This window comes from Taudactylus pleione, unplaced genomic scaffold, assembly GCF_031769625.1.
Source record: "Taudactylus pleione unplaced genomic scaffold, aTauple2 ptg000217l, whole genome shotgun sequence".
NCBI lineage: Eukaryota > Metazoa > Chordata > Amphibia > Anura > Myobatrachidae > Taudactylus > Taudactylus pleione.
Genome location: NW_028284619.1, coordinates 2302501 through 2329460, shown reverse-complemented (window position 1 = coordinate 2329460; position 26960 = coordinate 2302501). Strand labels below are relative to the sequence as shown.

At 47.3% G+C, this 26960-nt stretch overlaps 1 protein-coding gene across 1 annotated transcript in view; it reads right to left on the bottom strand.

The window, feature by feature from the left end:
- The window catches only part of LOC148517411 (uncharacterized), a 138948-nt gene extending 113620 nt beyond the window's left edge, over positions 1 to 25328 (bottom strand). The window contains exons 1-3 of the mRNA XM_088478713.1: positions 24527 to 25328; positions 24299 to 24427; positions 24107 to 24217 (exon numbers count right to left, since the gene is read on the bottom strand). Coding sequence (XP_088334839.1) covers positions 24107 to 24217; positions 24299 to 24427; positions 24527 to 25328 — 1042 coding nt within the window. The remainder of the gene's footprint in view (positions 1 to 24106; positions 24218 to 24298; positions 24428 to 24526) is intronic.
- Positions 25329 to 26960: the final 1632 nt, after the last annotated feature.

Below are 26960 nucleotides of genomic sequence, written 5' to 3'. Positions count from 1 at the left end.
AACGCCATATTTGTGGAATCATGTTGACATGGTCCTTCGTCAACCAGTTCTTGATTTGTTGTGTGTTTTTTTATAGTTTTTGGTATGTGTTGTATTTATGATTATCACTGTGTGTTTTGTTTGTGAGTGACCACTTTGTTTTTTGAGTTATGTTGTGAATAAATGTCTTGAGAGTGTAAGTTTGTTCCTTTTTTTGCACGTTACAAGCAAGTGTAACCAGGTTCATACACGTTACATTTGCCTAAGGGGTAATCCAGTAATGACGCAAGTTGAGCTAAAATGTAATATGTTTTCTGGGTCCAAACCAACACCCAAAGGAATCCTGTACAATCAGTTGGCTTCGTAATATCGGCCTAAGCAGCTTGCCCCCCAAATAGGAACCTGTAAAATGTAGTAATATATAATTTTGACAACACCAAAAAAGGGAAATGAGATTGTTACTGTTAGGTGTTTCTTGTGCCTGTTTTCCTTAAAAATACAACACACAATCTTAGTGACAAAAATTGCAAATCCTTGCTGGAAGAGTCTACTTATGTCAGTGTAAACAATCTCTGATTTTGAAACAACGAATGAGACAGAACGTTAAGTTGAAAATATTAATTTATTTACATTTTGAAAAAAAAAACAAAAAAAACTAATTCCTAAGGAGGACCGACATATGGTCAAGGACCACCAGCAGACCGATGAAGTGTTCCCGCATACGGCCCACACAGCCGGCTAATTCAGCCCTACGCCTCTGTTTCTCTGTGGGTTAGAAAAGTGTGGGGATTAATACATCAATAATGAAACCACATTAAAAAACAAGCCAAAACAAGCAAACCAAAAATGAAAATATTTGGAAACAAAGCATAATTACACCGTTAAAACCCAGCCCCCCAAAATGATCTAGCCCAAAAATACAAGTCCAAATACAGATTCCGACAGGTGTGATATGTGTATGGTGAAATCAGCAGTAACAGGTAAAGGCAACCCGAAATTTCCCCAAAAGTCTACCAAAAAACACAAAAAAAGGGAACGACACATGATTACATACAAACAGTTTGTGGCGCAAAAAAACAATATCAAAAACATACCGTTCGAAAAAACGGCAGCTCCAGAAGGCACTCCCTCTTCCTCCTCGGAGGTGCCTCCATTCCCCAAAGATCTTGGCGGGGTGATTTCTGATTCCGGGGAGGGGGTAGTTCGAAGAGGGGTGGTTGGAGGAGAGGGAGAATTGGGATTGGTGGGAAGGAGCCCCGAAATATCCGCCACAGGGTCTTGGCAGGCTGGGGAGGAGGGGGAAATAGGGGAATTTGGGGTTGTGGAGGGTTGGCTGGGGGTTGGGGAGAGTGGGCGTGAGTGCCGTCTTGGATGACGATGACGCCGTAGTCTTCGCTGTGCCACTAAATGATGTGAAACAAATTGTGGTTAGTTTCAACCAAAATCCGAGAAAAACACTATTTTATGACAAAAAAAATCGGAAAACATGGCTATGCAGATATGAGTACAATGAATAAATAGGACATACATGAAAACATGGCCATGCAGATATGAGTACAATGAATAAATAGGACATACATGAAAACATGGCCATGCAGATATGAGTACAATGAATAGGACATACATGAAAACATGGCCATGCAGATATGAGTACAATGAATAAATAGGACATACATGAAAACATGGCCATGCAGATATGAGTACAATGAATAAATAGGACATACATGAAAACATGGCCATGCAGATATGAGTACAATGAATAAATAGGACATACATGAAAACATGGCCATGCAGATATGAGTACAATGAATAAATAGGACATACATGAAAACATGCACACGCAGTTAGGGCCACAAAGATAAACATGAAACCACAGTCCCTAAAACTTACTTTCAGCGATCTGCATGCGAAAGCATGCCAGCAAGCGGTGCGTCCGCCGTTGCAGGTCCGACCACCTGCGCTCCAGCTGGCCGATCTGGCGGCGTGAGCCGAAGGAATGCAGGCGGCCCCGTACCTCCGCATATGCGGAACGCTTTTCGAGATTGGTGATGGGTGGAGGCTGGCTGGTGATCCGCCTATCCATCACCTCCGTTAGCACCAGCAGCTCGCGCCTGGTGAATGCCGAGGCTCTCATGATGGCAATGGTGTATTTGTTAAAAATAATTTTTAATAAAGACCCGAAAATAATTTTGATTGGCTAATGTATTTGGGTAATTAACAGGACCAATTCTATTGGTTAGTGTATGAGTCATGTGTTCGACAGGGCCACAAATCTCTTGAGAGTTATGATAGGCTTGATGCAGTGACATGCGTAAGCAAATTTAAATAAAGAAATGAATCCCGGGAAATATGCGGGGATAAAAACAAATAGAACAATTGTTTAATTGGGGCTAACATGTATTTTGACAAATAAAAGCGAATGTTTAAGCCGTACGTATTCTGCGGGTAAACACAAACACGGACAAGATTAAAGTTTATTGCATTGTGCTAAAAAAAAAAAAAAAAACAATTAAGCTAATTGATATATTGATTGGCATGATACGATTGAGGGAGGTAGGCAGAATAAACGAGCAGTTAATCGAAATCTGACAGTCCCACTTCCGGTTTGTACTTGTGCGTGCGTTCCCTTCAAGCCATTTCGGGGATGTACGCTCGCTATTTGGCACGCTCGTTAGTTAGAGGAGGGGTCAGTTGAGTTTGGGGAGGATGTTTGTCTGCGTTCGAAAATACGAGCGAGTGCTTGAATTTACATATTTTTTTACGTACGCCGAACGTACGAACGGCCACTTGCGTCCGGGTCTGAATGAGGGCCTAAGACTCAGTCACACACAGATATACAAATGTTGTACATCAAATTGGTCAGTGTAATCTAGCACAGTAGTTTTGTCACTTCCAGTTGTTTTATTTGTGCAAATCATTTTAAACAAAAAATATGCTGGGCGCTGCCACATCGCCCAGGGAATGGATATGAAATACTGGTGACTTCAAAATAGCCGGTTCAAATCCCAACAGAACAAGATGCAGACTAGCGCTGGTAAGTACCCTAACCCTCCCTACCCCCTCCTCCCTAACCCTCCTTTAGTGGTGCATAAAGCTAAGACTCCCGGGGTGTGCCTAACTCTAAGTACCCCCACGGGGGTGCATATACCTAACCTCTCCTTCCCTCACCCTAAACCTAACCCACCCGGGGGGGTGCCTTACCCTAACCTCCCCTCAGTGGTGCCTAACCTTAACCCCCCCTTCCCCTAGCCTAACTCTAAGCCTCCCTGAGGGGTGCCTGACCTAAATCCTGCAGGGAGTCCCTAAACCTAACCCCCCACGGCTAAGTGCCTCGTTTAGTCCGGCATCTGTCTGTCTTCCGGCATTGGGTTTAAGATAGGCGTCGGTATTTCAATGCCTATCTTAAATCCCCCGTTGGGTCTTAGCAGTTGGGATATAGACCAGCAGCATTTAGTCCGCCGGTCTGTTAACTACATCCCATTGCCCAGGACCTAGTGCAGTGGGAGGGGCTGTTTGGCACGACTGAAGCCACACTATGGGTCAGATGTACTAAGCTTTGGAAAGTGACAAACTACTAACCAATCAGCTCCTGTCATTTTTCAAACACAACCTGTAAACTGACAGGAGCTAAGTGGCTGGTAGTTTATCACTTTTCATAGCTTAGTACACCTTTCCCTGTATGAGAAGAGAGAAGAGAGAGAGAAGAGAGAGAGAAGAGAGAGAGAGAGAGAGAGAGAGAGAGAGAGAGAGAGAATATCAGAGCTAGAGAGAATCATGATGCCGGCACTAAATAAATCTGTAATACCGTCTGGTGCTCTCCTAATTACCCCAAAACCGTCAGAGGAAGGGGAACATCTAATGGACAAGTGAGCGGAACTCTGGACAACTTGAAAGGAAGGCCCTGAAACCCAGGCTTTAGTCTTCTGTGCATGTCGGCCCAGTGTGCCACCCACATGTCTATTATATATCACAATTCTACAAAGGTATGACAGAGGTTTAACATATAAAGAATCAATTGACTATTGGAAATCACATAGTCGTTACCTATATATTCTCTGCTTCACACTTTTCTTATCTCATTAGTGTAAGTTAGGGGTTGTTTTAATGGAAAACAAATAAAAAATGAACAATAGAAGTAAAATAGCACAACGGCCCTCAGGCAATTTGCAGAAGTTTTGCTTATCACTGGAATACTCTACATACTCTGAACGTCTTCCTGAAGTTCATGAAAGAAGATAAGAATGCTGTATGTCTTCTTGTTCAGCTCTGTCAGATGTAAGTAATATGTTGGGCCTTTGATTCATATCTATAGTAAATGGAATTTTGTATCATGCAGATGGTGACTAGTTATGCAGATTGCATGTCACAAATCACCCTGATCCGATTCTACTTCTCATAGTGTTTCCCTGACTACAGCAAAATCCCCTTGAGAAATAAACTTTGTTTTATGTTCATCACAACCTTTACTTTTCCCCATATCATCTGCTGAAACGCGGCGATGGAACAATAAAGGTCTTCACCTGATTCGGAGTGGAGCTTATTCATTTACACTTGTATTTGATAACAAATATACTATTAGTTTTTAAAAATAAAATAGATGAAATACTGTACAGAGGTATTATTATTAATATAAATAAATGATTACATTTCCTGGGCTCTGTTTATCCCAATGTGCATTTTTAATGCCAGAACGCGGGGTACCGATAAGAGCCCTTACCGGCAAAGAGCAAAAGCAGTGTGATAACTATGACTCTGTGTCCGGGTGCAGCATTGGCACTTGTATTGCGCACGCCTTGCATATGGCTGGTGCATGCATAAGTGGGGGCCGACAGATAGCGCCAGCTATTATTCTACATTCTGATCATTTGCTCTTATCGGAGCCCGTTACCTTGCAAGAATTAGTGCTGAATTCAAGTGAACATTTTCACATTATGAATTTAGGTGAAAATAATTTATCGCATTCATATTAAAAATGCAGACTGTGATAAGGCCCAATGGGGCCTATTCTTCATACGATAAATGGGCCGGTAACTATGCGGAAATACATTAGGGGTCCAATAGGAGCCCCCTGGTATTCAGTAAACTCCGAAGACTGAAAGTTTTCGGAGTTTGCTGCTGAGAACAAGCGTCATCTTCATACGGCGCTTGTTCGCGGATCCCCACTCCTTCCTATGGGAAGGAGTTCCAGATATGCGAAGAGGGATCTGAGCAGATCCCTCCACCGCCTCCTCACTCCCTCCTGGCGGCTTTGTGCATGCATGATTTGAGGTCACGCAAGGTTAGCCGGGACGACGGGGAGCAGGTAAGTAATGCAGCTACAGAAGTAGCTGCGATACTTTCCACGGGGACAACTGCTTTTCGGAGCAGTTGTCCCCTCACCGGAGCAATGATGAATTGCTCTGCTGTTAACCTTCCCCCGCTGCGAGTTGGATACTTAAGTATCCCTCGTAGCGAGTTCAATCCTTCATCATCGGAGGCCATACAGCCAAATAAAAGTACATCCCGCCCATTACGATAAGATATTTGCATCATGAATTTATGCATTTGTCTGCAATAAAAGGTTAATATCTTATGATAACCCGCATTTAGCAGTGAACTCCTCTAGGGGCACATGAAAGGAGGCAGGTACCGGCAGGGATAATAACACCCCCCCAGATTTCAGGGCTGGATGAAGCCTTCATGGCGACTGGGGCACTTAAGACAGGGAGCCTGCACCCACTCCTCCAGCCCTACCCCTCTTGTCAGCACCGCCCCCACTCATCATCCAGCCCACCACCACTTAACATCTGGCCCACCCCCACTCAATATCCGGCCCAACATCACTCTTCGTATGGCCCATTCCCACCCTTCTAGTTCTTAGAAAATGCCCAGGACTGCACAGTGCAGCAGAGTGCTCCATCCAGGAGGGGGCACTGAGAGAGGGGTACCCGGGGCACAGTGCCGCCCCCTTTATTCGGCTCTGATGGCCACACATCTCTCAGCAGCTTCTACACATTGCACCCAATGGAATGTGGCCCCACACATGATTTGCCATGCCCTCTAGTACTGTTGGCCAGCTGAGGTGGCTGCGAATCCTTTAATACATCCAGCTCCTTCCCCTATTAATAGTAGTGTACTGCACCCACACATTTTCTAACATCTTGAAAGTGCTGAACATGTTCTTTGAGCAGGTTGGCAATAAGGACCTCATTCAGAGGCGCTCGTAAAAAGCGAGCACTCGCTCTGAATCAAGGCGGCCGTTTTTGTTTTTTAACCCGGCCTCCTGGCCGTTCGCTAAGCTGTGGGTGACTACCCACAGCTTTTGCGAGCGGCCAGGTGATGGTCACGATTATCGGGCTTGCGACGAGACCCTTGTGGTAGGGTCTCATCTGCCGCAAGCCCCAGTGAGCTTCCTGCTCAAATAGAGCAGGAAGTTCACTACTGACATCACGAGTGATGTCAGTGAGGCCGCCCACAAATGGCAGGCGTTCCTTCAGGAATGCCTCCGTTTATCCAGCCACCCCCCTCCCCGCCTACAAAACGGGGCGAGCTGTCGATCAACATTGACAGCCACCCCGTTTGTAGCGAGCCCCAGAGTGAGTGAATTTCTCACTCGCTACGGGGCTTGCGCACGCGCACGGCGCAGTGCCCATCCATCTACCCGCTTGCGAGTGCATAGCGCTTGCAAGCGGGTCTGAATGAGGTCCTAAATGCGGTATGTACCTAGAAATGCGATTAAAATAGCTCTTTTGCGATAGAGGGGCTTCCGAGTTTAATACCCAGAAGTCCCTCTGTGGATTCTCAGAATGGCGGGTGCCTCCCTAGAAATTTACCTAGAAATACGGGCACCTCCTTAAAAATGTACTTAGAAAAGCGGGCACCTCCTTATAAATGTACCTAGAAATGAAAAAAAATCCAGATTAGTGTGATTGCTCCCCCCTAGCACAGGCAGAGGAGACTACAGCTGCCCCACTGCAGCCCAGTAAAAAGTAGTGTGTGCTAGGCTGAGGAGAGTGTTTGCTGACAGTTAAGAGAGAGGGGGGGGCGGCAGACCCAAGCCCCTCCAACAAACCCAGGTGACTAAAACGGGGCCTAACCCATGATGCCACGCCCCCTGCCAGTGTGCCACGCCTCCTTTTCCCAGAGCCACGCGCACTACAACCCTCCCCGCATCAGGTGTAACAGCGGGGAGGGACGCCACTGATCTGCCCCACTTGCAGTGGATTCTGTGGTTGCTCCTAAATGAGAATCAAACCCTTTAAATGTACCTGCTGCTCAGATCTATTTGGAAAGGTCTATTTAGTGTACATGGGAAACTTATAACATAGCCTGTCTATGGGCTTGATTCAAGTCAGGACAGTATTGCACAGCAGCAAGGAAGTGGCTGTGCAATACCGTCCATTAAATATTTAAATGCTGCAAGAGGCGTCTTTAGGATGCAGACGCCTCCTGACAGCAATAGCGATCCGAGTACAGCATCCGTAGAAGCTGTCTTGGATCACTATTGCTACAATTGGTCACGATGGTTGCTACACCGACCTGTCTGAGTAGGCTTCAGCTTACTCAGGATGGCAGCCTGTAAGGCCAGGAAATCTGCGTCCACTGATGCAGACCCTGGCCTCGGCACTCCGGGAAAATAGGGAGCGACACGCCCACGTTTCTGGGAATACTTGCCAGGCACGCTCCACCCCCCAAACATCGCAGCATGTCAATCATGCAGTGGCTTGGGGGATCTGAGAGCGAGATGGCAGGACCCGTTCTGCCCATGCACAGAATGGGTCCTGCACATTAGTAGGACCCGTTCTACGTTAAGCCCCACAATTGTATCTGGACCTGATTAAAGGCCCTATGACACATCGAGACAGAGGTACAACACGGTAGCATAATACAGGGCCATGGTCACAGGTAACACAAGTTCACTCACACGCAACATTTTATCCCTCTGTGCAGAAATCTGTTAGATGGAGCTATAGACAATCAAGTGTTGTGGAATATCCTGTGTTTGTTCTAATTGTAACACCATGTTAGATACACAGAAGCTGTATAGTTTGCATAGTTTATTTGTAACCTTTGAGGAATAGCTGGATCACCATCATAAAGCTCCTGTATAAGGATGCAGTAGCAGCAAATCCATCTACAAGTTGTGCTGTCAATTCAGTACTTTCCGGATGGTCAGAGCCATATTTTAGGCTGTAGAATGTCTGGAGAGTGGAGAGTACATGTGATTATACATATTTCATAAGCACACAAATGGTTTACTTTCATAAATGTTAAATATTTCACCAGACACCAGGATTTCCTGAACAAATGTACACTATTTGCATGAAGGGTGTTAATGATAAATTAGTGTGAAAATGCTACCGGGCCAATTTAGACCACTGCGGTTGTGAAAATAGAAAATGTTCAGCACTAGGTACAAATAATATATAGATAAATAATTCTGTCAATATACACATAATTGATTTGTGTAGGATATAGCTATACTGGATATTAAGCGCTTATAGGGCCTGATTCAGAGACGGTATATATTACGATCGCAGCTGTGATTTCGTAGGCATCGCAACTGTGAAAATATGCTAATGGTTGCAAAGCTTCTCCGAGTATAAGGACACCCACTGCTGCCTTCTCATATGCGTATGAAGTTATTTACGTGCGTAAATATCGGTAACATGGACGCACATTGAGCAGCCATCTTGCCCTTGCGGCAGGTCTGACCTGCCGCAGCCTTGGGAGCTCTCCTGACATGCGGAACTGCTTAAAAGATCACATGGGCTATTTTAAGCACGCCCATGAAACAGCGTTCAAATGGACAGAGACGTCTGCATTTTTCAGACCACCCGCCCCGTCACCACCCCCAAATGCTGACATCCTGTCACTCAGTCTGCCATGGACTCCTTGGTGTGTCTGTCAACGCAACGCGTTCACTGTGCACACGCAGTGCAACTCATATGCATGCACGATGAAAAACAATCGCTCGATCTGCTTCCGTACTCACCATTGCATCGAGCTTTGAATCAGGCCCATAGTTTGGAATTTAATATTTAAATGCCTCAATAATGAACAGTAATCACTATACATGAATAATAATTGCAAGAAATGGAGAAAAGAGGTACAAGGTAAATGAGCCCAGACTGCTCTGGGGCCTTGGCCAATGTGACTACACCCCATTCGGTAAGTATCTTACATGTAAAGTAGGCTATCATAGTGCCAATGGGGCACACTTACCTACCTACTCTCCCGGAAGTTGCGGTAGATAGACTCACAATTTCTCACATAGCTACCCAGCACCTCCGGAAGAGTGTGTTGATCTCCTGCATCCCTCCCTCTTCCTAGTAAAGTTGTCAGGATGGGGAGATAATCGTGAGTCCGTAGGGATGGGGGGGCTAAAATGACACTAATCGAGTCATTTCAGCCCCGCCCACTAAGTGGTCAGCTGCTCTCTGTGGGCTTTTCCTAGAGGGGAGAATTCAAAGTATGTAATAGGGTGTGGCTATATGCGTTCTATACGTTTGGCCATGCCCACTTGTACCGGGTCTCTGGTGTCCATGTGACTACTTTGATGTTTCCTCTTTTAAGCTGCATACACAAAAGAACGATGTCGGCCCCATATGTAGTTTCCAGCCGAATCGGAATGACATATTGACCGGATCGTCCAGTGTATAAGGACAATCTGCTCGCTCCTGCGGTCGCATGCAATATCGTCCAGTTGGCTGTGTTGCATGGAGGATGGACAATATCGCTTGTGACGATGTGCAAAGTAATGAAGGAATCATTCTATCGTTCATTACTTCGTTCTGATGAGGAACCCGCGGTAATGATATGTCGGCTGCCACCATATAATCCGGGTACACATCGCTTATACCCCTTTTAAAACCTGGGTTATTGCAGAGTTAACCCGGGTAGCTCCTTGGTGTAAAAGGAGTAAGGGTTGGATTGCCGGGTTGAGTGCTTGCAGGGTTTAACACGGGAATAACTCGTCAAACCCTGCAGTGTAAACGGTGCGATCTGGGTCAGGGGAACCTGGATCGTGCAGCATGCCTGCCGATTGGCCGGCTTCAGTGGCGCTTGGAGATGACGTCATCTCCAAGTGTCCACTTCAACGCCGGAAAATCCGGATCTCTGCAGACCCGCCTCCGGTGTGAATGGCGCCGACTCGGGAATATCCTGGGTCAGAGCCGGGGAAATTCCGGGTCTGATCGGGATTGTAACCCTATTCCAACCTCCGGGTCAGACTCGGAATTTTGGTATAAAAGCAGTATTGGTGTGTACCCAGCATAACTCATTGAGAATTAGGGCCCTCATTCAGAGCCGTACGCACTGAGCAGAGCGCACGCTCTGAATGAGGGCCGGGCTCCATTTTCATGGAGCGTCCTCCTGGACGCTCGTATAGCTGTGGGTCACCACCCACAGGCTATACGAGCGTGCATTGTGATGGTCGCGATGGTCGAGACCATCGCGACCATCGAATTTGCGAGCCTGAGCCTGCGGTTGAGGTTTTCAACCGCAAGCTCCGGAGTGATTTTGGCTCTATCAGAGCCAAAATCACTCCCACTGACATCACTAGTGATGTCAGTGGGCCGGCTTCTGACGGGAGGCGTTCCCGTGGGAACGCCCCCGTCAGGGAGGCACGCCCCCGGCACGCCCACCAAAGGGGGCGTGCTGTCAATCAACATTGACAGCACGCCCCCTTTGATCGGACACAACGAGCGAAGGACTTTCCTTCGCTCGTCGCGTCTGGCGCATGCGCACGACGGAGCTCCCTCCATCGTGCGCATGCTCAGTCCATAACATCGACCCACTTGCGAGCGGACAGCCGCTCGCGAGTGGGTCTGAATCAGGCCCAAGATGCGGAATGGCACAGACCTCTGTAGATGGACATGACTTTAACCAGAATGGGTCAGATATGCAGATGGCCATAGTCAATCATGCAATTCTGCATAATCGCTTCAATTATATACCATCAATTACGAGGTATTAGGAACATAGGCCCTGATTCAGAGCCGGATTCTCTGACAGAGCGCTTGATTTGAATCAGGGCCGTCCTTCTTGATTTTTACAGCGGCCTCCTGGCCGCTCGTATAGCTGTGGGTGACCAGCCACAGCTATAGCGAGCGGCCAGGAAGATGGTCGACCATCGCACCCATCGGGCTTGCGACGAGACCCTTGTGGTAGGGTCTCATTGCCGCAAGCCCTGGAGTGCTTTCGGCTCAAACAGAGCCGAAAGCACTCCCACTGACATCACTTGTGATGTCAGTGGGGCCGGCCCTAGACGGTAGGCATTCCCATGGGAACGCCTCCGTCTGGGCAGCCATGCCCCCGGCACGTCCACCAAAGGGGGCATGCTGTCACTCAATATCGACAGCACGCCCCCTTTAGTGCGAGATCCTGAGCGACGGTTTGCCCGTCGCTATCCGGGTCTCGCACATGCACACGACGGAGCCGGCTCCCTCGTGCGCATGCACACTGGGCCACCATCGCGAATGGGTCTGAATCAGGCCCATAATTTATAGATTGAAAAAAAATATCTTTGTTATATTAGATAGTAACTTGCCAGCTCTCTCCCTCTACCCATTCAGGCCCATAAAAACATTTTAACACAATTTAGCACACTAATATTACTCCATTTATTTTCAATTAAGCCTAGATTATCACTGCATTATCTCCTATAAGTATGTACTAGAAAACAATATTAATAATCATATAAAGGACCAATTGGCCAGATGGAGTAATCTGTCCTCCTGCATACAAAGGTGGCACTGTCTTGACAAAGCAGTTAACTTGTAGTTGGTCACTGTAATAAACATTGTAGAAGTTACAGTATTCAGATGAGAGAGAAGAGGCTTCATTGGTGTTAGAGGAACATGTTTAAATCACTGGCACCACAATCTGAAATTAATCTGGGAGGACCATCTCTGATCCATTGTGTCTCCTACGTAGGTCCTAAACTATTAAGCCACATATCCACCAGACAATATAATGAACGATATCGTTATCTTTCAGTTGTTCATTATATTGTCCAGTGGATATGCTATCAATGACCAGCGATGCATGCTCCCACTAGTCGTTGACGACATCGCTCATCGCCCGAACCTGCTGTCCAACCGGGATGCAGTCAGTAAGCCGACGGTCGCAATGCTGACTGCCGGCTTCCTGACTGTCTAATCCCGGCAAGGTACTAATGACAGGCGTCGAAATCCATTTCGACACCTGTCATTAGACCTACTCTGGGAGCCCGCCACCTGGCATACCGATCGAAGGTAAGCCGGGCGCGGACAGTCATGGGGGGGGGTTAGGTTAGGGGATCTCGGGGGGGACTTAGGGTTAGGCACCCCCCTCGGGAGGGTTAGGCTAGGGGAAGGGGGGTTAGGGTTAGGCACCTCCTGGGGTAGGTTAGGGTTAGGCACCCCCCCGGGAGACTTAGGTTTAGGCTGCAGGGAAGGGGGACAGATTTAGGCACTTAGGGGGGGTTAGGGTTAGGCACTTGGGGGTGGAGGTTAGGGTTAGGCACCCCTAAAGGAGGGTTAGGGTTAGGGGGTAGAATATGGTTAGTTGTACTTACCTTTTTTAGCTTCGGATCTTCACCCCTGCCGGGCTTCTGCTGTCGAGATTTGAACATGCGGCCGGCGGTATTTCATACTGATTCCGTCCAACCTGATGATACTGTCAGGTTGTGCAGGTTCAGGGATGAGGGAAGGTGCTGGCACTGAATGATGTCGTGAATGATATCTTTCAGTGTGTGTGCTCAATGTTGTTAAGGACAAGGAGCACACCACTGCCGGGGACACACTACACGATATCGCTCATGGGCTTCTCCTGTCACTCACTCTGCTGGGCAGTCTATGCGCAACGAGCGAACTTGATGCGTATGCTTGTGCAGAATGTGAAAATTGGCCAGCTACGAGCGAACGCATCCTAGCGAGCGGGTCTCAATCAGGTCCATGGAACGAATCATGTAGTGGATATGCGGCATTACAGACAACTATAACATACTGTACTTAAGCTCAATACAACAGTTCTGTAGCTAATTAATTCGCATAAACATTCTTTAATGATGCACAATGAGGGACCCTACATAACTTTGGATTTTAGATACACTATATGGACAAAAGTATTCGGACGCCTGACCATTACACCAACAGGGACTGTAATGACACTGTCCTGGTGAGAGGAGTCATCTTCCTCTTTCCAGTTATTCAACCCCCCCATGCTGTGCAAGTTCCCGTGCCCCCTTACACACACACACACCAAAAAAAAAACACAACTTACCTGAATCCCCACTCCTGCCGCAACCGCCGCTGTCTGCTCCTCCCAGCCCGCTCTTCTGCATGATGGTAGAGAAGTCATGACGTCTCTCCCATCACCCGCTGCGGGGGAGCCGGAAGGCGGAGCTCATGAGTGAGCTCCAGTCGGCTCCCTCCATGGACGCAGCAGCCAATGAGAGTCTGTCTGACTCTCATTGGCTAATATAACAAACACACAGCCGCCGCTAGTTCCGCCACTGAGTCCTTGCTTTGTGCACTAGTGCACAGTCATGTTGGAATAGAAAAGGGCCTCCCCCAAACTGTTGCTGCAAAGTTGTAAGCATAGTATTGTCCAAAATGTCAGTGGAAGTTTGGAACTCTTCAGCTATGGAATCAGCAGAGCATTGGCGACTTTTGCGCACCATGCGCCTTAGCAGTCATTGACCCCGCTCTGTGATTTTATGTGGCCTTCTGCTTCGAGGCTGTTGTGCCTAAACGCTTCCACTTTCTAATAATATCACTTACAGGTGACCATGGAATATCCAGCAGGGATGAAATTTCCTGAACTGTCTTGTTACAAAGGTAGCATCCTATCACAGTACATTGCTTGAAGTCACTGAGCTCTTCAGAATGACCCATTTTGTATTTTGAGACTGCATGGCTAGCTGCTTGCTTTTATGCACCTGTGCTAACGGGTCTGATTGAAACGCCTCAATTCAATAATTAACAGGTGTGGCCAAATACTTTTGTCCCTATAGTGCATATTGGGCCTGATTCAGAGGTGGGCGCAGTGTTAATTTCAGTCTGCGCACGCGAAACTTGGGTTACCACAAGGGGGACGCAGAACCAATTTGGACGCAAAGAGGGACATTATCAGTGGGAGTTACTGGGTGGTAACAGTGGGGTGGCTAGCTAGACTCATGTGACTGCATCTTTTTTCACATTTGCACTGCCAGCATGTTCCGACAGGCATTCTGAGCAAACATGGGGTTGCTCTAATGTCTGATGATGTGACCGATGTGCGTCTGATGGTGCGACTTAATACGCAAAGCGGCAGACTTCAATCGCAGCCGCCAGGTGTCCCTATATGAATGCCATCGGCTGCGGCATTAGCACCAAGAGGAAATTGTGCTGCGTCAGAAGACGCAGCCACAGCTCTCATTACTGTCCACTTCTGAATAAGGCCCTTTGTTGTGGTCTGGGGTGGGCAAGGTCTGTAGTCCTTATTCCATGGTGGTATTAAACAAAATGACTAAAACCCCACAGTTACATTTCCTAATTTAAACTAGATCTTTGTGCACTTAGCACACATGTTTTCTCTAAATACTACATGAGTTCTAAAATGTCTCATTAATTAGGAGCTGAACTACCTTTAAACAGCAGCATAAAAGGATTACACAGCCTGGTACGGGCTGTCTGGGCCTTTGAAAGCACTGATCATAATTAGGATATGCTGTCAACCCATCTTAAGAGTGCTGCTTTCATTATAGATACACAACAAAATATTCCGAATGCAAATTAATATTTTTCACCGTGACAGGGATAACAAATTATTCCAATCACCGTGATTCAAATGTTGTAAATTTCTGCAGATGTTCCGTACTCTGTTTTTTTATATATATATTATAATCAGTTTAATTTTCCATCATGAAATTGTCGTGGTCGACATTAAGTTTTCAGCCCTGTCAAGGAAATTGTTCTTCTTAAATTACACTTTAAGGAAAAATTTTGCTAACACAGAAGCCGTTCATCTATGAAAGTGAATTTTCTCATTTTCATACTTGCAGCACATACTGTATCATGTGGGGATTTGCTGCTGCTTAGATTTTTGCCACCAACCTGCAGAGGAACACAAGGCAACTCGTCCCTTGAACAGATTTATATAGGTTTATTTAGCAAAAGTAATAAATAGGTAAATCATTGCTCACTATCAGACAAGGCCTGATTCAGAGCTGCACTGTGCAATACGCTGCCTTACATCACCATCGCAACCATTGCGACCGAAGGTCATGATGGTTGCTCCATTGGCCAGGCTGCGAGAGCTGTAGCTTACCTCAGCCTCGCCGGAGCCTGGTTACTTGGCGAGGCCAGGAAATCGGGGTCCACCGCCGCAGACCCTGGCCTCTTTGCTCTCGGAAAAAGGGGTGTCATGCCCCTGTTTCCGGGAACGGTGGCCAGCCATGTTCTCGCTCCACCACCCCAAACGCTGCAGCATATCAATCATACTGCGGCTAGTGGGGACTGTGAGCGAAATCACATCTGCACATGTGCAAAACCCTAAACATCTGAGATGTATGCTAACCAACCGGTAAGCATGCATATCTGAATTAGGCCCAAAGTTCCAATGTGATTCGTGCTATTTCTGTCCCTCAATGGTCAAAAGAAACCTTCCGCTCGCTGATATAGAAATTGATTATACACCTGACACTTGTTTTACAACAAGAGGACATACGAGGTCTGTCTAAAAAGTTAGGTGAATGGTCTGATATATCTGTATGCAACGCTTGCAACAAGGTCGTTCATGTGCGCTGACATGCATGGACATGTCTGGACCTCCCCTCCCCTCCTCCCTCATAAATTTGTTTTGGAATCAAAAAATTTGAATAAATTTACTATCAATCAACCCTTCCAGTCCTTGCCTTCAACTACATACATACACCAAACCCTCAGGCCACTTGAATAATAAAAAAACATTTGTTTCCGGATGTGCCATGTTGGAAGTTGAACTGCCACGTGTTTGTGCCGCCCACTGCTCCCGCTTAGCTTAGTCAGCCAGCTAGCTTGGTGCAAATTTTGGGCCTAAACCGGTTGAAAGCAATATTGTGAGCTGTGAGGTGGTCAAAATTGACTGGAAACTAGTGGAAATTAATGTTTTTGAGGTTAATAATACTGTAGGAACAAAAAAAGAAAAACAAATTATGTGATTTTAGCAGATTTTATACATTTTTGAAAAAAAATACAGATCCAAAACCAAGACACGCAAGGGGCGGTTTTGGCAAAACCAAATCCAGATCCAAATCACAGGGAGATACAGATCCAAAACCAAAACACGGGGGTCGGCGCACATCCCCAGGGACGGCCTTAGTGGTGTGCGACCAGAGAGGTTGAACAGGGGCGCCACCCATAGAGGGTGCACCCTTCCTCAGCATCCCGATTTCAGCGGGACAGTACTGTCCTGCTGTTCCACCCGTGGGCCGAAGTGGACCACCCGGGGGGTTGGGGACCCCCACCACCACAGCTGTGCGGATGTTGCGCGCATGTGTACGGCATCCATTCAGTGCCGTGAGAGGGCTGGCGGAAGCCCAGCTAGTGAGGCTCCCCCCAGCCTGTCATTATTTGGAGGTGTTGCATGCGGGCACGTCCCTCAGATAACGTCACATAAGGGGGCGTGGCCTATGATAATTAGGTCACGCCCCCAATGAGGAGCGCAGAGCACTCGGCCGGCACAGGGCGCTATTATCCCCGGAGCCGGCCTTGCACATCCCAACATATTATATACTGTACAGTAGTGTCAGTGTATGGTGGAGTATAAAAGAGAATCCTATAAATGACAAAGGTTGAACAATCTTAACACTGATGTCCTGTAGTGGTTGCTCAGCAACAGAGCGTCCTCTTTGCATCTGGGTGTCCAGTGTCATGGTTCCATTACTCAGGAGATGGGACAAAATTGAAAGAACATGGTGTATATCTTCCAAACACAGTGGTGGATACAAGTGGTTACACTCACCTTTAGTGAATACGTTTGGAACTTTGCACATTTATTTGTCTATCCAGATTTCCGTCTGTGTGATGAAAAATAATTACTATATCCAGCCCATAAATCCAGAGTATAATAAGTGCCAATAAATGAAATGGAATGGTTAAATAGAGAAATTAAAATAAACTTTATTAGGGAAATTAAATATTGTTCATTTTTGCCAATATAAACATGGTTGGTTTAAGCAATATAAGTAAATTGTAATAAACCACATTGAACAGTTCCAACGTTCTAGGCTGCTTTCCCTGGTCTGCATGAATTTCAGACACTGCTGATGCAAGACATCCACAATACTTTGCGTTTTAAGAGCTTCCGGGATTATGACTCGTAGTCGTATTACGCATGTGCGACCGTTGGTCAGCACATGTGTAAGCCACTGGGTACACTGGGAGGGATCCTATCCTTGGGGATTTATGTGAAAAGAAGCCCATAGGCTTCTATAGGCAATGCTATCTATAGATGGTGTTGCCTATCCGATACAAGCTCTGGAAAGTTTTGCTTAACGGAACTTGATACGTATGGGAAATGCGGTCAAACCTCCCAAAACTGCAGTTTTCGAGGTTTGACCGCATTTCAGAGTTAGTACAATGTGTCGCAATAATATTGTAGCCCATTGAGGCATTTCATTTGTTTTAACCAGGTTGTTTGGCCTTTTAAATGACTGCTACTTTAAAACATTGGACGGACTTGCACAGAACTCACCGATGCCTGCAGTCACCAGGTTATTTTATTACATTTACCCCAAGGAGTTAAACAGGCAGGTCTAACTTTTCCAAGTTTGATTATGATAATAAACTGAAGGATTTTCCACATTGGAGAACAATACCATCATAACATAATTATTTTTATAACACTTTGTGATAATAAAGTTACATCATAATCATTTACATACACATTTATAATTTAAGGCATTGTCAGGAGGAAAAGTTCCCACAGGCCTGGAATCAATTACACATATCTTATAACCTCATAAAATGAAAGAGCAAGCTTCCCCTGATCTTAAGCAAACTTATTGAAACAGATGTTAAATGATGAATTTTCAATCTGTACATGAAACTAACCATTTTTGTATATTACAGGAGGTACGAATTTACTGAAAAAGGCAGTGTGGATGTCATGTATGAACAGGCTACATGCAGTCAGAGGACTAGCGTAGAGCCCGAAACAAGTATGCTGTGGGCCTGTGGCACCCCATTTTTTTTGGTCAGGGCTAAAGTAGTGACCCTTAGTGGTAAAAGCTTTTCTCAAACATTTTACTACATACCCTCTGCAATACATTCTCCTTCTGCACACCAACATACCCCTCCTGCACACTAACTTGCCCCCTCCTGCAGTGGCGTAACTAGGATCTTCGGAGCCCAGGGCAGATTTAAGATTGGAGCCCCCCACCAAGTTTAGTGCGCCGTCGGCGCGCGGCATAAATGGGCGTGGTCAAATGACAAAAGGGGCGTGGCTATTGAAAATGGGGCGGGCCAACATGATACGCCACCAATTTCTTGTCAGTCTGGGAACATTCCTTTCTATTCCATACGCACCTTACCTGTATGGTAGTTTCTCACACTGTGGAACCTCTGAAGAAATACATCCTCCCTGGGACGACGGCGTCTTCAGTCTGTATTCAATATTCATGTAGGTCACATTGTCCAGAAGATGCCTGTTTGTGTAGGAATATTAACAAGGTCATCATCATACGATAGCAGTTCAACCAGACTCCTTCCCTCTGCGTCTCTCAGCCACACCATCATCTCACTGCATCATCTCAGCCACACCATCATCTCCCTCCGTGTCATCTCTTCTTAGCCACACCATCGCCCCTCCCCTGTGTCATCTCTCAGCAGACCATCATCTTCCCCCTGCATCAACTCTCAGCACACCATCACATCCCCTCCGCGTTGTCTCTCAACACACAGACACACTCACATACATACACACAGACATATACACACCCACTGACACATATACACACACTGCCATAGATACACACTGACACAGATACACACAGACATACACACACACTACCATAAATACACACTAACACATACACACACTGATAATATACACATACTGACACACATTGACATATACACACACACTGACACATATACATATATACACACACACATATACATACTGACACACACTGACATATACACACACTCTGACATATATACATATATATATATATCACACACACACATATACATACCAGTGATCGCGCTGACCGTAAACATTTGTGGGTCCCGGGGACCCCTCATTTTAGAAAATTGGGATCCTACTCCACTGTTTCTGGGTCCCATCACATATTATGGGGGGTGAGGGCAGGCAGCAGTCACGACATAGCTGGGGGCAGGTAGCAGTTGGGGTAGAAGGGGTTAAGGGCAAGTAGCAGTTGGGATAGAGCTGGGGGGGTAAAGGCAGGGAGAAGATGGGGTAGCGCTGAGGGTAGAGGGAAGTAAAGGCAGGTAATGCTAGGGGTAGGGAGGGTGTAGGTGCAAACAGCAGTTGCGACAGTGCTTAGGGGGCAGGGAGGAGACAAGGGGCAGGCAGGGCTGGGGGTAGGGTTGGGGCAAGGGTAAATAGCAGGTGATGCAGTACTGGGGGACAAGGAGGGGGTTACAGCATTTCACTGCCATTAGACAGAAGGGTCCCACCACACATTGAAAGCACCCTGGCACTGCACAAACATGTTTCAGCAAACACTAGCACTACACAGTAGGATCCCAGCAAACACTGGCAGAACCCTGGCACTAGACAGAAGGGCCTTACCACACACTGGCACCAAATCGAAGGGTCCCAAAATACATTGGCACCACTATGGCACTGCACAGAAGGGTCCTCTCCCACCATACACTGGTACTACACAGAAGGGTCCCAAAACACAATGGCACAGCCCTGGCACTGCACAGAAGGGTCCCACCACAGACTGGTACTACACTGGCAGCACCCTGTTTCCAAACAGTAGAGTCCCAACACATAGTGTCATCGCAAAGAAGGCTCACAGGGGGAGCACCCTGGCACCACACAGAAAGTTCCCACCACACACACTTGCAGCTCGGGGAACACTTCAAGCTCATAAGCACCCGGCAGCCTGTTCTTGGGGCCCATGAACTCAGCAGACAATATTGGACACAGCTGGGGTCTGAGGATAGGCCCAGGAGGAGAAGGGGGGATCCGGAGTCACCTAGTCAGTAGCCGCACAGTGTCACATGCCAGCCAGTGCCGCATGTCAGTGCTGCCCGCCGTATGCGCGCAGGGTGTCAGGGAACAGGAGGCAGGATTCGGTGCTGCAGAGATCTTGAGTAGAGAAAGCCTGGCAGCGTCACGTGACCGGGAGGTGGAGACTCTGATGCCGATTGGAGGAGAAGACGCTGCCGCCCATGGTGATTGGTGGGGTTGCTGCTGAGGATGTAATTGGCCCGGCTGCTGCAGCGGCAGGCACACAGCGCGTTCCTACAGGACCCGTTCATTTAAGAAACGGAGTCCTTCATCGTCTGTAACGCGTATTTTGCGAACACTGCATACACACAAACACTGACACATATATGCACACACACACTGACAAATATACACATACACCATGACACATATACACACACACACAACGCCTATACAGAGACACTTACACACACACACACACACACACACACACATCCTATACAGACACTTGCACACACAGCCTATACAGAGACACTTACACACACACACAGCCTATACAAAGACACTTACACACACAAAGCTTATACGGACACACACACACAGCCTATACAGAGACACACACACGCATAACACCTATACAGAGACACTTACACACACAGCCTATATAGAGACACTAACACACACACACACACACACACACACAGCCTATATAGAGACACTAACACACACACACAGCCTATACAGAGACACTAACACACACACACAGCCTATACAGAGACACTTACACACACACAGCCTATACAGAGACACACACACACAGCCTATAGAGACACTTACACACACACACACAGCCTATAGAGACACTTACACACACACAGCCTATACAGAGACACTAACACACACACACACAGCCTATACAGAGACACTAACACACACACACAGCCTATACAGAGACACTAACACACACACACACACACACACACACACCCTATACAGAGACACTAACACACAAAGCCTATACAGAGACACTTACACACACACACACCCTATACAGAGACACACACACACAGCCTATACAGAGACACTAACACACACACACACAGCCTATACAGAGACACTTACACACACACAGCCTATACAGAGACACTTACACACACACACACACACACACACACACACACACACACACACACACACACACACACACACACACACACACAGCCTATACAGAGACACTTACATACACACAGCCTATACAGAGACACTTACACACACACAGCCTATACAGAGACACTTACACACACAGCCTATACAGAGACACTTACACACACACAGCCTATACAGAGACACTTACACACACACACACACACACACACACACACACACACACACACACACACACACACACACACACACACACACACACACACAGCCTATACAGAGACACTTACATACACACAGCCTATACAGAGACACTTACACACACACACACCCTATACAGAGACACACACACACAGCCTATACAGAGACACTAACACACACACACACAGCCTATACAGAGACACTTACACACACACAGCCTATACAGAGACACTTACACACACACACACACACACACACACACACACACACACACACACACACACACACACACACACACACACACACACACACACACACACACACAGCCTATACAGAGACACTTACATACACACAGCCTATACAGAGACACTTACACACACACAGCCTATACAGAGACACTTACACACACAGCCTATACAGAGACACTTACACACACACAGCCTATACAGAGACACTTACACACACACACACACACACACACAGCCTATACAGAGACACTTACACACACACACACACACACACACACACACACACACACACACACACACACACACACACACACACACACACCCTATACAGAGACACTAACACACAAAGCCTATACAGAGACACTTACACACACACACACCCTATACAGAGACACACACACACAGCCTATACAGAGACACTAACACACACACACACAGCCTATACAGAGACACTTACACACACACAGCCTATACAGAGACACTTACACACACACACACACACACACACACACACACACACACACACACACACACACACACACACACACACACACACACACACAGCCTATACAGAGACACTTACATACACACAGCCTATACAGAGACACTTACACACACACAGCCTATACAGAGACACTTACACACACAGCCTATACAGAGACACTTACACACACACACACACACACACACACACACACACACACACACACACACACACACACACACACACACACACACACACACACACAGCCTATACAGAGACACTTACATACACACAGCCTATACAGAGACACTTACACACACACAGCCTATACAGAGACACTTACACACACAGCCTATACAGAGACACTTACACACACACACACACACACACACACACACACACACACACACAGCCTATACAGAGACACTTACATACAGACACACACATAAACCTTAAACAGAGACACTTACACAGACACACACCGCTTATACAGAGACACTTACAGACAAATGCAGCCAGAGCCCCCCACATAAAAAAATGAACACCCCCCTCCCCTCCAGCGGCAGTTTAGCCATCCAATACAGCCTCCCCCCTACACCCAGCAGCAATTGATCCATTAGCCACGCTCCCCCTTTCTCCTAAGACCTTACCTGTAGTTAGTGAGAGCGGGCAGCTCACACACACACAGCCTATATAGAGACACTAACACACACACACAGCCTATACAGAGACACTAACACACACACACAGCCTATACAGAGACACTTACACACACACAGCCTATACAGAGACACACACACACAGCCTATAGAGACACTTACACACACACACACAGCCTATAGAGACACTTACACACACACAGCCTATACAGAGACACTAACACACACACACACAGCCTATACAGAGACACTAACACAGCCTATACAGAGACACTAACACACACACACACACACACACACACACACACACACACACACACACACACACACACACACACACACACACACACACACACACACACACACACACACACCCTATACAGAGACACTAACACACAAAGCCTATACAGAGACACTTACACACACACACACACCCTATACAGAGACACACACACACAGCCTATACAGAGACACTAACACACACACACACAGCCTATACAGAGACACTTACACACACACAGCCTATACAGAGACACTTACACACACACACACACACACACACACACACACACACACACACACACACACACACACACACACACACACACACACACACACACACACACACACACACACACACACACACAGCCTATACAGAGACACTTACATACACACAGCCTATACAGAGACACTTACACACACACAGCCTATACAGAGACACTTACACACACAGCCTATACAGAGACACTTACACTTACACACACACACACACACACACATGCATACTTGTTTTTGTGACCTTTTCAGGACCCATGACTGGTTTGTCCATCATGGGGACGCCTGCTTCCCATTGCCCAAACAGCTTGATCAGCAAACCGTGCCTGCTGGTGGGTATCTATATCATATCACCCGGCGCGCATGCCGTATAGCTTGGTGACAGAAACCGGACACCATTATACCTCACCGGGACCTAGTCAGTTTTTCCTAACCATGTGGGTACTCCCTATGCCTCACTGGGACCTACTCAGGTATTCCTAACCATGTGGGTACACCCTTTGCTATGACCACTAAATGGTTTCACCACAGTAAATAAAAAAGACGCCTTGGTTGGACCAACATAAATTTTATTCAGGCTGTACACTGTCGCTTGATAGCAGTTATTCGGTTTTTTATGTAGTACTTGACTGACAGCCAGTTCCTAGCCTTCAGAGCCTGCTCCTCAGCGCCGAGGCAGGCGTTACAATCCTTTTTGCCGGGGACCTTGCAGGAGAGGATGAATCTCATCAGGTGTCTCTCAACTGCTGCTACTTCTTTTCTGCTCCACGGTTTCTTTTTAGAGCCCATGCAATCACCTATGCAAGACAGGGAAGAGATCAGTCAACCAAAAACTCACCGCCAGCCCAAGCCACCCAATGAATTTGATGGACACACACCTTTAGTAGCCATGGGTGCATGCCTCTCCATCACTTTCAGTGCACTGGCATCTCCCTCCTCCACATGCACTGCTCCAGCTTCCACCTCTGGCTCATCATCAGACTCATCACTGGCTAGCGGGATTGGTTCTGGAAATACAAAGATAAACAGAGATCCCCGGTCACAGTTTCCCCCTTAGACTGTCAGCCCATGGAACAACCAGTCGGGTGAGGGACCATGCTACTTACCATTGGGATCAATGGAGATTTCTTCCAGGCTTTGTCCCTTAAAGTCAGCCAATCGACCTTGCTGGAGTGCCACAAAGAGTTTGCTAATTTTTGCCAATTGCAGGGTACCTTCAGGGAGGCGGTAGTACTGGCGGTGCACCCGGATATCGTGCCCTAGGAAATCGGCCAGCTGATCCATCTCCGTGTCACTCATGTTCAGCACCCTCGAAAGGGTGGCCACATGTTTCCGAAGCCTGGTAGAGGAGAGAGCTTCTGGATGCTTGGCTCCACATGCCCGTGCATAGAGTCGAATGCAGTCGGATCCTCTGAGGTGTGACAAGGCGGAGGGTCTTGCAAACATATATACATTGTCAGGACTGACACCACACTCTACCCTTTTCTCTGTGAGGTGCTCCAATGCCCTCTGCATGCAAGGGGACAGGAGGACAGGGACTTTCCTGCCTCTCTTACCAGGAATCTCAATGCGTGTGAAGTGCTGACATAGCCTCTTTTCTGGCTCTGACAGGGCCAGCGCCACATCACCCTGTAAATCAGCTGTGTGCCGAGATGCAAAAGAGCAAAGCTTCATCTTTGAGACCTCACCTTCCCTACGTCGGTTGAATAGGATTAGTTGTGTGAGGGTTACCTTGGCCAGCAGCAACCACTTCTTTGTGGTCGGGTGAGTGGACAAATCCTCTAGGTATTCCCGCTGTCTGTCAGTGAGATAAAGGTGCAACTGTTTTACATCATCAGTGAAAGGTAGAAGGGGGGGGGTGTTCCATTTTTGCTCCTCTAGGGTTTTGAGGGCAGCAGCCAAGATCATCTCGCTCCACCTTGCCTTGTATAGTTTTTGGAAGCTCCGTGCGCTCTCCACGGTCGGGGCATGGCCCTCCATAAGTGCCTGGCACTCAACCATGGTAGATATTTTTTGGAGGCTATGGCCCACTTTCAGGGCCAGTGAGGGAACCTTATAGGTATTCGTCAATTCAGCATAGCCGGCCAGGCTCCTTACGGCAGTTATGACCTGCAGGAAGTTTGCAGGGCAGATGAACTCTGCCATGCTCCTCAGAGGACTAACCATCCTGGCATGCAGTAACAGTCGCCCCACCTCTCTGAGCTTCTGCCGTATATAATCATGCTTACTGACATCCGAACCATGCCGGTTAAAGAGGTGGAGACCAAACTGCATGATGCAAGGGTCACCCTTTATTACCTGTACCACATCATCGTGAATCATATCACACAGCACCTTCCAGAGGCCCTTCCCAACACCCGGTGGAACGGGAGTGGCGTAAGCACAGAGGGATTGCACTCTGGTCCTGCCTGGTTTGGTGTTGGCAGGACCTTTTTTCAGCGGGCACCTTTTCACATGACGCCAAAGGTGTTGCCTTGAGAAAAGGCCCTGGCAATATGCACAATGCATGAAGTCTTGGGGAGCCACAGCTTCACCAGGCTGCTTGCATGGAAGTAGGACACCGCAGCCCTCACGTAGAACCCCGGCATTATGGGCAAAGTTCCCCCGGTTGCGAATCAGGTTAAGCTGTAGCCGCCTTTCCCTTGAACACTTTGGGTAGCTCAGTGCCCGGGCTGCCTCAGGCTCATCGTGGTGGATGGCCTCCACGTGCCTTGCAATTTTTGAGAATGGCTTCTCGCACCATAGACAATAGTTCTTTTTTTTATACACCTTTGAGCCATCACATTTTTTGGTAAGTACCTGGACTGTCACAGCGTGGTTTTTTTTTGAGGAGCAGAAACCTGGGCCAGAAATTGGAGAATCTTTGATAGCAGAGTGACCCTCAGCCAGCATATGTGTCCCATGACGGGCCCGCTCATCCCCGCTGCTGTCTTCCAAACTGTCCGCCTCAGAGGAGTCAGGGAAATAGTCTTTGTCACTGCCGTCAGTGCTGCTGTCAGTGATGTCACCGGGTGCACCGCTTAGCTCCATATTTTCCACCTTTAAAATAAACCAGAAAAATAAGGGTCAGCCCACCCGTGATAAAATATGCATGGTAAACGAAGCAAAAGGCCGACACCTACCGGCACAGCTGGAGAAACCTCCCCACAGTGGCACGAAAACCTGAAGCTTCCTGGTTCTGTGTGTGACGCAGAAAAAACCCGAAGCTGCCTGGTTCTGTGTGTGACGCAGCGCGCCTTTTTGAAAGAACCAATCAGGCCTCGAGTCCCAGCATGTGCCCGCCTGTCAACCCTTAATCCCAGGGAGGGGAACCCGGCGGCTCTCTCACCACCTTTGAAAAATATGATGACACCTAAACCTGGGTAGACTGAACCCCTCACAATAAAAAAAGATGCTGACAACTAAGCAGGGTAGACTTCCCCCCCTTCCAATGAAACAAAACAAGAAAAAATATAAAAAAAATAAACAATAAAAAAAATTTGCCGACACCTACCGCCGGGTAGACCTAACCCCTCCCAATAAAAAAAGATGCCGACACCT